We start from the raw sequence: 13664 nt of genomic DNA on the forward strand, positions 1-13664 counted from the left end.
GGCGGTGATTACTCACTGTGCATTGTTACGGAAAACAATTACCTCTTATAGCTTCTCACTTCACATCCTTCTAATAACAAAAACACTTACATAATTTTTCATATTACATGCACAACCCATAGTATGGAAACGTCATCTACGTAGTGGGTATACTTTCCAAGTTACGGTATTTCCATTGTAACATTTTTAATGGCATCACAAAATAACAAAATTACATTAGTGTTCTATAGATCGCCTCTGACCATTCCCCATGTTCTACGTTAAAAATATTTTTCCAGTATTCACTTTGAACGTGTTAGAGTTTCAGCAGGATAAGGTCTGTTGAGACAAAGAACATTCCTTTGGTGAATTTTGTGAACACAGGCCTGGATCTTCTCAGTTGATTTACAACAGGACGTGAGTTGTTCACCCCAACTAGTTCTTTCCTTCCCCCTCTGTGGGTGAGAGGGGGTCTGATTGAAGTTATTCATTCCAAACTGATGTAACCTATTTAAATTATCATAGACAGTCATAACAAGAGTGATAGTCTCAGAGCTTTGGAAGTGCCTGTCCAATGAGAATCACATTTTTCAAACTCATATTCTATCAACTCATTCCCAAATTATTGCCTGTCCTGCTCAGCATTCAAAATGTAACAAGTACTTTGGGTGTCAGGAAAATGTATGGAGTAAAAGTTGTTAAAAAAATAAATAGTAAAGTACAGATACCTCCAAAAACTACTTAAGTAGTACTTTAAAGTATTTTTACTTAAGTACTTTACACCACTGGTCCTTTACTTGAAGTTGTAGCCAAAGCATAAATTAGACAAACCACTCGGTTTGGAGGTATTGTAAAGATGTTTCCTAATTTATGACGTCCCATTAGATTTTCTGTTTTCACAGTTCCAGGTGAGCACCACTCAAAGTATTAGAAGCAATAACAGCACACCAGACACGGCTTAACCAATCAAAGCACTTTATTGCACTGTATAGTGTGATGTGGAGCCAATGGCAGGTTCTTATAAAAGTATCATTCTTATATTTTCATCATGTGTACAAAACAATCACACACACCTGTACCGTACAAAATCAACACTATTTACACACAATACACGCACGCACGCGCACATGCACAAAATGCAGTCTCTCTCACCTCTCTAGTTTCTGTACCAGGCTTAACCCTACCTACAAGACTCCTCTCTCTCTAACACACAGTCAGGCTGTATCACAACCGGCCGTGATTGGGAGTCCCATAGGGTGGCGCACAACTGACCCAGCATTGTCCGCGGTAGGGTTTGGCCCGGGGTAGGCTGTCAACGTAAATAAGAATTTGTTCTTAACTGACATGCCTAGTTAAATAAAGGTTAAATAAAAACATGTAAAATAGTACCATCACCACTCTCTAGTACAGAATAATAAGCAAATAAATACGTCATGATATGTATGTTTTTCATACATGGCATTATATTATAGCTCTGAGACAAAAGTAGCTGAAGAAATAAATTAAAATGAGATGTGTTGTGATTATGATGATAAAACAAACTCAGGAGTCTGAATGTAAACAAATAGGTGCATTAGGTGCACCCCTACCTACACGTACGAATTGCCTCGGCTGGCCTGTGCCCCCGCACATTGACTCGGTGCCGGTACCCCCTGTATATAGCCTTGTTATTGTTATGTAATTTTATTGTGTTACTTTAGTTTATTTTTTCTTAAACTCTACTTCTTGAACTGCATTGTTGGTTAAGGGCTTGTAAGTAAGCATTTCACGGTAAGATCTACACCTTTTGTATTCAGCGCATGTAACAAATAAAATGTCATTTGATTTGATTAAAATTAGCAGGTTGGCATTTATTATCATGAGTCTTGCCCTAGAGGCAGCTCTGCAGAGTGGTCACTAGCTGGAATCAAATCAGAATTTAAACCTTAACTCTAATCTTAACCACACTGCTAACCCTAATGCCTAACCCTCGCCTTAAATTAAGGCCAAAAAAAGCACATTTTTGATTTCATGAATTTTTACATTATAGCCAATTTTGACTTCGCAGCTGGCCCATCTAGCAAAAACCACTCAGTTCTGCCTCTAGGACAATACTCATAGCAATAAACATTAACATGAAATTATGTTTTTCACAGAAAAGTTGATAACATAGACAATGCCATAAGTGATCATTTTATGACTGATAAATACATCTCTTTTGTTTCCACACTTCACTGTGGATGCGTCCCAAACGGGGGCTTATTAGGTATATAGTGTCCAATTTATGACCATAGTCCCAACAGTGCACTTCAAAGGGAATAGGCTACCATTTAGAATGTCTCTTGTGTTTCTGGTCCAGAGCTGGGCTTAACAACTCCTTTTTCCCTCTGCTACTTACTTGGCTCTCTTAGTAGAATCACATACTACCATAATAAAATGCTTACAACGGTCAAACATTGTTGGATAGAAATGTGTACTTCTAACAGGTTAACTTGGCATTTAGGAGTTAATTGTCTTTAGGAAATCGTTAAGGATGTATGCGATTCTTATAAGAGGAGTGAACTGTATTACATTCATTCACACACACACACGCACACGCACACACACACACACAAACACACGCCGCAGGTGGAGAAAGCTGTATAACAGGTCCTCAGTGTGTTTCAGTTCTCGCCGTATAGATCATTTTGTTTATGTACACTATTTATATTTATACACTAATCTGAACCCCCTGTCTTTTTCTGACAATATACTTTAATAACTTAATTTTTCATGTCTATTTCATGAAGAAAACAGATATGTTCAGAGATATTTTCTCTCTCTCCTAACGGGTAACAACCAGTGGTGTAGTCAGTACACAGTGTTCCTCTAAGGCTTTGAACAGCGACTTCCTGTCTAGGTGTCAGGTTTAACTGGGGGTGCAGAAACAGCCATACCTCCACCACAGCACAACTAAAGGAACAGACAACTGGCACCACACCATATGACCATGTGCAGATTAAAAAATACAGTACGTCTTGATTTGCAATGAACAACACCAGCGATATACACGCACGTACGCATACACACACATGCTAACACACACATCCCCCTCTCTTACATCCACCCACATCCCCACACCCCCCCGGATGGGGCGGCTGGGTTACATGTTATAAGCCACGTAGATGGGGTCTAGCTGGTCCTGTAGGAAGCCGTCTCGGAGATGCATGCGCTGCTTCTCCCCGCGAGAGTTGATGGGGATCACCCCGATGTCCGTTACCACAACGACACCAACGATGAGGTAATGCTCTTCCAGCACCGCCTTGGTCACCATGGGAACCAGGTCCAGGGCTTCCTGCTCCGAGCCTTCTAGTTCCACCACAACTACCAGCAGGTTAGTCCAGGGAAACACAGCACTGTGGCACAACACACACACACACACACACACACACACACACACACACGAGTCATTTGGAACTATAGTGGTTCTACCTATATAAAGAAGAGAAACAGGAACAGCTTTTGTGTTGTTTCAGATGTATAGTGACGTACCATTCCATGATGCTCTGGTGCGTCCTGATAACGGAGGTCTCGATGTCTATAGGATGATACCTCATCCCCCTCAGCTCCATGGCCTCCTCCAACGCGCCCACCACATACAGCGCATCATGTCTCTCTGGGGACGGAACACAGAGAAAGGTGTGTGTGTATGTCTGTGCGTGAACAATATTCGTCTGTACATGTTTTTATGTGTGTTTTTGTGTGTGTGTGTGTGTGTGTGTGTGTGTGTGTGTGTGTTAGTGTGTGTGTGTTAGTGTGTGTGTGTGTGTGTGTTAGTGTGTGTGTGTTAGTGTGTGTGTGTGTGTGTGTGTGTGTGTGTTAGTGTGTGTGTGTTAGTGTGTGTGTGTTAGTGTGTGTGTGTGTGTGTGTGTGTGTGTGTTAGTGTGTGTGTGTGTGTGTGTGTGTGTGTGTTAGTGTGTGTGTGTGTGTGTGTTAGTGTGTGTGTGTGTGTGTGTGTGTGTGTGTGTGTGTGTGTGTGTGTGTATATACCTCCACTGGCATCAGTGAGTTCAGTACGTCGTAAGAAGCCCAGGTATCCGGTGCGAGCCCAGACGGTGGACGTGTCGCCGAAGCTGAGTCTGGAGGTGAAGTGATCAGACTGAAGGACCTCCTCTCCATAACCACTGTAATATCCACTGCCATTATGGGCACTGTGCACCCAGATCTAGAGAAGGGAGGGGAAGAGAGAGAGATTGAAATTCATTTAAAATGATCTCTCTCTCTCTCTAGCATCTTCACTGGGGTAACATAAAATCATGAAACAAGTTTATTAAATCAATCAGTTTGTGTGTATATGCTGACCTCTCCTAGGTGGGAGTCTCCCAGGGGTCCCTTGGTCTCTGGGTTGGCGATGATGATGCGGACACCAGGTAGGATCTGAAACAGTAACCATAATTACGCTACAATGCTTCCTTCTCCACGTAAAGCATATATGAGATATTTTGGTCTATCTGTAGAGAGCTGCAGCCGAACAACACAGTCGGGAGCTATAGAAGCTGAGTCTTACTGAACCACACAGACAGGAGATCTAGAAGCTGTCTTACTGAACCACACAGACAGGGGATCTAGAAGCTGTCTTACTGAACCACACAGTCATTAGCTCTAGAAGCTGAGTCTTACTGAACCACAAATTCAGGAGCTCTAGAAAATGAGTCTTACTAAACAACACAGCCAAAACTTCTAGAAGCTGAGTGTTACTGAACCAAAGAGTCAGGATCTCTAGAAGCGGAGTCTTACTGAACCACACAGTCAGGAGCTCTAGAAGCTGAGTCTTACTGAACCACACAGTCAGGAGCTCAAAAAGTTGAGTCTTACTGAACCACACATTCAGGAGCTCTAGAAGCTGTCTTACTGAACAGCACAGTCATGAGCTCTAGAAGCTAAGTCTTACTGAACCACACAGTCAGATGATCTAGAAGCGGAGTCTTACTGAAACACACAGTCAGGAGCTTTAGAAGCTGTCTTACTGAACCTACAAGTCAGGAGCTCTAGAAGCGGAGTCTTACTGAACAACACAGGCATGAGCTCTAGAAGCTGAGTCTTACGGAACCACAAAGGCATGAGCTCTAGAAGCTGAGTCTTACTGAACCACACAGTCAGGAGATCTAGAAGTTGAGTCTTCCTGAACCACACAGTCAGGAGCTCTAGAAGTGAAGTCTTTCTGAACCACACAGTCAGGTGATCTAGAAGCTGTCTTACTGAACCACACAGTCAGGTGATCTAGAAGCTGTCTTACTGAACCAAAGAGTCAGGATCTCTAGAAGCGGAGTCTTACTGAACCACACAGTCAGGAGCTCTAGAAGCTGAGTCTTACTGGACCACACAGTCAGGAGCTCTAGAAGCAAAGTCTTTCTGAACCACACAGTCAGGTGATCTAGAAGCTGTCTTACTGAACCACACAGTCAGGTGATCTAGAAGCTGTCTTACTGAACCAAAGAGTCAGGATCTCTAGAAGCGGAGTCTTACTGAACCACACAGTCAGGAGCTCTAGAAGCTGAGTCTTACTGGACCACACAGTCAGGAGCTCTAGAAGCAAAGTCTTTCTGAACCACACAGTCAGGTGATCTAGAAGCTGTCTTACTGAACCACACAGTCAGGTGATCTAGAAGCTGTCTTACTGAACCAAAGAGTCAGGATCTCTAGAAGCGGAGTCTTACTGAACCACACAGTCAGGAGCTCTAGAAGCTGAGTCTTACTGGACCACACAGTCAGGAGCTCTAGAAGCGGTCTTCCTGAACCACACAGTTAGGAGCTATAGAAGCGGAGTCTTACTGAACCACACAGTCAGGAGCTCTAGAAGCTGAGTCTTACTGAACCACACAGTCATGAGCTCTAGAAGCTGAGTCTTACTGAACCACACAGTCAGGAGATCTAGAAGTTGAGTCTTCCTTAACCACACAGTCAGGAGCTCTAGAAGTGAAATCTTTCTGAACCACACAGTCAGGTGATCTAGAAGCTGTCTTACTGAACCACACAGTCAGGTGATCTAGAAGCTGTCTTACTGAACCAAAGAGTCAGGATCTCTAGAAGCGGAGTCTTACTGAACCACACAGTCAGGAGCTCTAGAAGCTGAGTCTTACTGGACCACACAGTCAGGAGCTCTAGAAGCAAAGTCTTTCTGAACCACACAGTCAGGTGATCTAGAAGCTGTCTTACTGAACCACACAGTCAGGTGATCTAGAAGCTGTCTTACTGAACCAAAGAGTCAGGATCTCTAGAAGCGGAGTCTTACTGAACCACACAGTCAGGAGCTCTAGAAGCTGAGTCTTACTGGACCACACAGTCAGGAGCTCTAGAAGCGGTCTTCCTGAACCACACAGTTAGGAGCTATAGAAGCGGAGTCTTACTGAACCACACAGTCAGGAGCTCTAGAAGCTGAGTCTTACTGAACCACACAGTCATGAGATCTAGAAGCTGAGTCTTACTGAACCACACAGTCAGGAGCTCTAGAAGTTGAGTCTTCCTGAACCACACAGTCAGAAGCTCTAGAAGCTAAGTCTTTCTGAACCACACAGTCAGGAGCTCTAGAAGCTGTCTTACTGAACCAAAGAGTCAGGATTTCTAGAAGCGGAGTCTTACTGAACCACACAGTCAGTAGCTCTAGAAGCAGAGTCTTACTGAACCACACAGTCAGGAGCTCTAGAAGCGGTCTTCCTGAATCACACAGTCAGGAGCTATAGAAGCTGAGTCTTACTGAACCACAAAGGCATGAGCTCTAGAAGCTGAGTCTTACTGAACCACACAGTCAGGAGCTCAAAAAGTTGAGTCTTACTGAACCACACATTCAGGAGCTCTAGAAGCTGTCTTACTGAACAGCACAGTCATGAGCTCTAGAAGCTAAGTCTTACTGATCCACACAGTCAGATGATCTAGAAGCGGAGTCTTACTGAAACACACAGTCAGGAGCTTTAGAAGCTGTCTTACTGAACCTACAAGTCAGGAGCTCTAGAAGCGGAGTCTTACTGAACAACACAGGCATGAGCTCTAGAAGCTGAGTCTTACGGAACCACAAAGGCATGAGCTCTAGAAGCTGAGTCTTACTGAACCACACAGTCAGGAGATCTAGAAGTTGAGTCTTCCTGAACCACACAGTCAGGAGCTCTAGAAGCGAAGTCTTTCTGAACCACACAGTCAGGTGATCTAGAAGCTGTCTTACTGAACCACACAGTCAGGTGATCTAGAAGCTGTCTTACTGAACCAAAGAGTCAGGATCTCTAGAAGCGGAGTCTTACTGAACCACACAGTCAGGAGCTCTAGAAGCTGAGTCTTACTGGACCACACAGTCAGGAGCTCTAGAAGCGGTCTTCCTGATCCTCACAGTTAGGAGCTATAGAAGCGGAGTCTTACTGAACCACACAGTCAGGAGTTCTAGAAGCTGAGTCTTACTGAACCACACAGTCATGAGATCTAGAAGCTGAGTCTTACTGAACCACACAGTCAGGAGCTCTAGAAGTTGAGTCTTCCTGAACCACACAGTCAGGAGCTCTAGAAGCTAAGTCTTTCTGAACCACACAGTCAGGAGCTCTAGAAGCTGTCTTACTGAACCAAAGAGTCAGGATTTCTAGAAGCGGAGTCTTACTGAACCACACAGTCAGTAGCTCTAGAAGCAGAGTCTTACTGAACCACACAGTCAGGAGCTCTAGAAGCGGTCTTCCTGAATCACACAGTCAGGAGCTATAGAAGCTGAGTCTTACTGAACCACAAAGGCATGAGCTCTAGAAGCTGAGTCTTACTGAACCACACAGTCAGGAGCTCAAAAAGTTGAGTCTTACTGAACCACACATTCAGGAGCTCTAGAATCTGTCTTACTGAACAGCACAGTCATGAGCTCTAGAAGCTAAGTCTTACTGAACCACACAGTCAGATGATCTAGAAGCGGAGTCTTACTGAAACACACAGTCAGGAGCTTTAGAAGCTGTCTTACTGAACCTACAAGTCAGGAGCTCTAGAAGCTGAGTCTTACTGAACCACACAGTCAGGCGCTCTAGAAGCTGAGTCTTAATGAACCACACAGTCAGGAGCTCTAGAAGCTGAGTCTTACCACACAGTCAGGAGCTCTTGAAGCTGAGTCTTACTGAATCACACAGTCAGGAGCTCTAGAAGCTGAGTCTTACTGAACCACACAGTCAGGAGATCTGTAAACTGAGTCTTACTGAACCACACAGTCAGGAGCTCTAGAAGCTGAGTCTTACTGGACCACACAGTCAGGAGCTCTAGAAGCGGTCTTCCTGATCCACACAGTTAGGAGCTATAGAAGCGGAGTCTTACTGAACCACACAGTCAGGAGTTCTAGAAGCTGAGTCTTACTGAACCACACAGTCATGAGATCTAGAAGCAGAGTCTTACTGAACCACACAGTCAGGAGCTCTAGAAGTTGAGTCTTCCTGGACCACACATTCAGGAGCTCTAGAAGCTAAGTCTTTCTGAACCACACAGTCAGGAGCTCTAGAAGCTGTCTTACTGAACCAAAGAGTCAGGATTTCTAGAAGCGGAGTCTTACTGAACCACACAGTCAGTAGCTCTAGAAGCAGAGTCTTACTGAACCACACAGTCAGGAGCTCTAGAAGCGGTCTTCCTGAATCACACAGTCAGGAGCTCTAGAAGCTGTCTTACTGAACCAAAGAGTCAGGATTTCTAGAAGCGGAGTCTTACTGAACCACACAGTCAGTAGCTCTAGAAGCAGAGTCTTACTGAACCACAAAGGCATGAGCTCTAGAAGCTGAGTCTTACTGAACCACACAGTCAGGAGCTCAAAAAGTTGAGTCTTACTGAACCACACATTCAGGAGCTCTAGAATCTGTCTTACTGAACAGCACAGTCATGAGCTCTAGAAGCTAAGTCTTACTGAACCACACAGTCAGATGATCTAGAAGCGGAGTCTTACTGAACCACACAGTCAGGAGCTCTAGAAGTTGAGTCTTCCTGAACCACACAGTCAGGAGCTCTAGAAGCGAAGTCTTTCTGAACCACACAGTCAGGTGATCTAGAAACTGTCTTACTGAACCACACAGTCAGGTGATCTAGAAGTTGTCTTACTGAACCACACAGTCAGGAGCTCTAGGAGCTGAGTCTTACTGAACCACACAGTCAGGAGCTCTAGAAGCTGAGTCTTACTGAACCACACAGTCAGGAGCTCTAGAAGCTGAGTCTTACCACACATTCAGGAGCTCTTGAAGCTGAGTCTTACTGAATCACACAGTCAGGAGCTCTAGAAGCTGAGTCTTACTGAACCACACAGTCAGGAGATCTGTAAGCTGAGTCTTACTGAACCACACAGTTAGGAGCTCTAGAAGTTGAGTCTTACTGAACCACACAGTCAGGAGCTCTTGAAGCTGAGTCTTACTGAACCACACAGTTAGGAGATCTAGAAGTTGAGTCTTACTTCAGTCATTAAACTTTCTGACGCAAAATGTTAAAACATAACACAGGACTCACCTTTCCTGACTCCATGAGAGGGAGACTGTGAGGAGAACCTCTCTCCACCAACCGAACCCTGAGAGACAAACAAACTGTTATTCAAGTTAATTGGTTGATCTGATTGGTTGTTGCTGTGACTGATAGGCAGACATACCTATCATGTCGCAGAGCTCTCATGTCCACGTAAACTGTAGTAGGGTCTGGTCCGGAGGTGCCCTGTAACCAATCACAGGACAAGGTGACCATGTTGTTGCACACGCACAACCACTCAAACACACGCACGCACGCACGCACGCACACGCACACACACACACACACACACACACACACACACACACACACACACACACACACACACACACACACACACACACACACACACACACACAGCCTTACCTGCAGACAGATAGCCAGGTTGACCCTACAGCCAAATGCTGTGCTGACAGATCGGGGGTGCAGGCCCAGGTCTTTAAACAGCTTGGAGAAGGAGTGTGTTAGAGACATCCTGGGTCTCTCCTCTGCTACCACGACACACGCCCTCACACGGGACAGGTCCAGGCCTCGCGCCTGGAGAGGAAGAGGAGGAGAGAGAGGGAAGAGAAGAGAGTGAGGAAGAGAGGGGGAAGAGAAGAGAGGGAGGAGAGAGGGGGAAGAGAAGAGAGGGGAAGGAGAGGGGGAAGAGAAGAGAGGGGCAAGAGAAGAGGGAGGAGAGAGGGGGAAGAGAAGAGAGGGAGGAGAGGGGGAAGAGAAGAGAGGGAGGAGAGGGGGAAGAGAAGAGAGGGGAAGGAGAGGGGGAAGAGAACAGAGGGAGGGGAGAGGGGGAAGAGAAGAGAGGGAGGAGAGAGGGGGAAGAGAACAGAGGGAGGAGAGAGGGGTGAAGAGAAGAGAAGATAGAGGAAAGAGGAGAGAGGGGGAAAAGAGGAGAGGGAAAGAGGAGAGAGGGTATTACATATAAGTACACAATATTTCAATCATTACCTCCCTCTCATCCGCCCTCTCATCTATCATCCTACCTCCTCCCTCTCATCATACTCATCCTCCCGCTCATTCTCCCTCTCACCCCACCTGCTGATGACTATATAAAGCTGCGGTTTGTTCCTTGATCTGTTCCTTGTGTGTGTCTCAGTCAGCTTCCAGTTTCCATGGCGATTTCCATGGCGAAAGTTAATCTCTTAAAATAAACTCTGTCTGTCCATCAGCAATCAATTACACAACACCTCAGGCCACAAACACACCGTTTACTGAGTCAATTCAAAGACATTACAAAGAGCACGTTTAGTTCTCCCTGCAGTTGAATTGTGTGTGTTTGTGGATGTGTGTAAGAGTTCTCATTCTCAGCCCAAACCCGAGGGGGCCCGGCCGGGCCTCAAATTATTTGAATTGATTCATGCCGGGCAGGTTTCAAGCTTGTCGTGTTACGAAATTAAAACTGTCTATCTGCGCACCTATTACTACTGCTCTCTGTCTCAGTAGCAGACACAAGCAGCGCCAAGACTGCAATATTGGCTGGGCCAGAGAAATTAGTGGCCATGATTAAACTTATTTTACTGGTCATTGAAATGTTTCAAATTGCAATACGAATAGACTAGAGTGCATCCTGGAGAATGATGATCCACAAGACCCGACAGCCAGCACATCTCAGAATGGCATCTGTTAAAGCAGATACATACAAATGAAATGCACCCAATATGACTGCCCTGCTAATATGCATTTGCTGGACCTTTGAAAGTAGACCTATAACTGATCCAAAAGTCATTTCGGAATAAAACGTGCATTGCATTGATTGGGTCATGCACCAATCATTGACCACACACGGCTATTGCTTTAATAACGGTTGAATAAGAATTTGGGAGTTTCAGTATACGCAACCATTTCATACATGCCTTCAATTGCATTTATTCCAATGTTGTCATCATTTAGTTGATGATAACTAAGGTGAGTTTTCCTCTCTCTGTTTCCTCACTTCGCATTGTTCTCAACACCAGTTTATATTAATATACTGTTTTCTAGAAATCAGGCTTTTTTTCTAAGTTCAGTCTCATTGCATTTCTGTGATGTCAGACTGGTCCTGGACTCGGGCTTTAATGGGGCTTGGGTAAGACTGGGCTCAAATTTTCAGGCCAGACGAGAACTCTAGCGTGTGTATGATGGGAACTCTAGCGTGTGTGTGCAATGGGAACTCTAGGTCGTGTACGATGGGAACTCTAGCGCGTGTACGATGGGAACTCTAGCGCGTCTACAATGGGAACTCTAGTGCGTGTATAATGGGAACTCTAGTGCGTGTATGATGGGAACTCTAGCTCGTGTGTGGTGAGAACTCTAGCGTGTGTGTGATGAGAACTCTAGGTGTGTGTGATGAGAACTCTAGCGTGTGTGCAATAGCAACTCTAGCGCGTGTGTGGTGAGAACTCTAGCGTGTGTTTGATGAGAACTCTAGCGTGTGTGCAGTGAGAACTCTAGCGTGTGTGTGGTGAGAACTCTAGCGTGTGTGTGGTGAGAACTCTAGCGTGTGTTTGATGAGAACTCTAGCATGTGTGCAATGGGAACTCTAGCGTGTGTGCGGTGAGAACTCTAGCATGTGTGTGATGAGAACTCTAGCGCGTGTACGATGGGAACTCTAGCGTGTGTGTACGATGGGAACTCTAGCGCGTGTACGATGAGAACTCTAGCGCGTGTACGATGGGAACTCTAGCGCGTGTACAATGGGAACTCTAGTGCGTGTATAATGGGAACTCTAGTGCGTGTATGATGGGAACTCTAGCTCGTGTGTGGTGAGAACTCTAGCGTGTGTGTGATGAGAACTCTAGCGTGTGTGTGATGAGAACTCTAGCGTGTGTGCAATGGCAACTCTAGCGCGTGTGTGATGAGAACTCTAGTGTGCGTGTTTGATGAGAACTCTAGCGTGTTAGCGGTTAGAACTCTATGGTGTGTGTGGTGAAAACTCTAGCGTGTGTTTGATGAGAACTCTAGCGTGTGTTTGATGAGAACTCTAGCGTGTGTGCAATGGGAACTCTAGCGTGTGTGCGGTGAGAACTCTAGCGCGTGTGTGATGAGAACTCTAGCGCGTGTGTGGTGAGAACTCTAGCGTGTGTGTGGTGAGAACTCTAGCGTGTGTGTGGTGAGAACTCTAGCATGTGTGTGGTGAGAACTCTAGCGCGTCTACAATGGGAACTCTAGTGCGTGTATAATGGGAACTCTAGTGCGTGTATGATGGGAACTCTAGCTCGTGTGTGGTGAGAACTCTAGCGTGTGTGTGATGAGAACTCTAGCGTGTGTGCAATGGCAACTCTAGCGCGTGTGTGGTGAGAACTCTAGCGTGTGTTTGATGAGAACTCTAGCGTGTGTGCAGTGAGAACTCTAGCGTGTGTGTGGTGAGAACTCTAGCGTGTGTGTGGTGAGAACTCTAGCGTGTGTTTGATGAGAACTCTAGCATGTGTGCAATGGGAACTCTAGCGTGTGTGCGGTGAGAACTCTAGCATGTGTGTGATGAGAACTCTAGCGCGTGTACGATGGGAACTCTAGCGTGTGTGTACGATGGGAACTCTAGCGCGTGTACGATGAGAACTCTAGCGCGTGTACGATGGGAACTCTAGCGCGTGTACAATGGGAACTCTAGTGCGTGTATAATGGGAACTCTAGTGCGTGTATGATGGGAACTCTAGCTCGTGTGTGGTGAGAACTCTAGCGTGTGTGTGATGAGAACTCTAGCGTGTGTGTGATGAGAACTCTAGCGTGTGTGCAATGGGAACTCTAGCGTGTGTGCGGTGAGAACTCTAGCGCGTGTGTGATGAGAACTCTAGCGCGTGTGTGGTGAGAACTCTAGCGTGTGTGTGGTGAGAACTCTAGCGTGTGTGTGATGAGAACTCTAGCGTGTGTTTGATGAGAACTCTAGCGTGTGTGCAATGGGAACTCTAGCGTGTGTGCGGTGAGAACTCTAGCGCGTGTGTGATGAGAACTCTAGCGCGTGTGTGGTGAGAACTCTAGCGTGTGTGTGGTGAGAACTCTAGCGTGTGTGTGGTGAGAACTCTATCATGTGTGTGGTGAGAACACTAGCGCGTGTACGATGGGAACTCTAGCGCGTGTGTGGTGAGAACTCTAGCGTGTGTTTGATGAGAACTCTAGCGTGTGTGCAATGGTAACTCTAGCGTGTGTGTGGTGAGAACTCTAGCGTGTGTTTGATGACAACTCTAGCGTGTGTGCAATGGGAACTCTAGCGTGTGTGTGATGGGAACTCTAGCGTGTGTGTGGTG

General features: G+C 45.8%; 1 protein-coding gene across 3 annotated transcripts in view; it reads right to left on the minus strand.

Moving 5' to 3' along the window:
* Positions 1–937: 937 nt before the first annotated feature.
* The window catches only part of LOC110490919 (disco-interacting protein 2 homolog C), a 38117-nt gene continuing 25390 nt past the window's right edge, over positions 938–13664 (minus strand). For all 3 annotated transcript variants that reach the window (XM_036943761.1, XM_036943762.1, XM_036943760.1), the window contains exons 31-37: positions 9811–9981; positions 9569–9630; positions 9433–9490; positions 4300–4374; positions 3988–4162; positions 3490–3613; positions 938–3353 (exon numbers count right to left, since the gene is read on the minus strand). In XM_036943761.1, coding sequence (XP_036799656.1) covers positions 3101–3353; positions 3490–3613; positions 3988–4162; positions 4300–4374; positions 9433–9490; positions 9569–9630; positions 9811–9981 — 918 coding nt within the window. In that variant the 3' untranslated portion in view covers positions 938–3100. The remainder of the gene's footprint in view (positions 3354–3489; positions 3614–3987; positions 4163–4299; positions 4375–9432; positions 9491–9568; positions 9631–9810; positions 9982–13664) is intronic.

This window comes from Oncorhynchus mykiss, chromosome 15, assembly GCF_013265735.2.
Source record: "Oncorhynchus mykiss isolate Arlee chromosome 15, USDA_OmykA_1.1, whole genome shotgun sequence".
Lineage (NCBI taxonomy): Eukaryota > Metazoa > Chordata > Actinopteri > Salmoniformes > Salmonidae > Oncorhynchus > Oncorhynchus mykiss.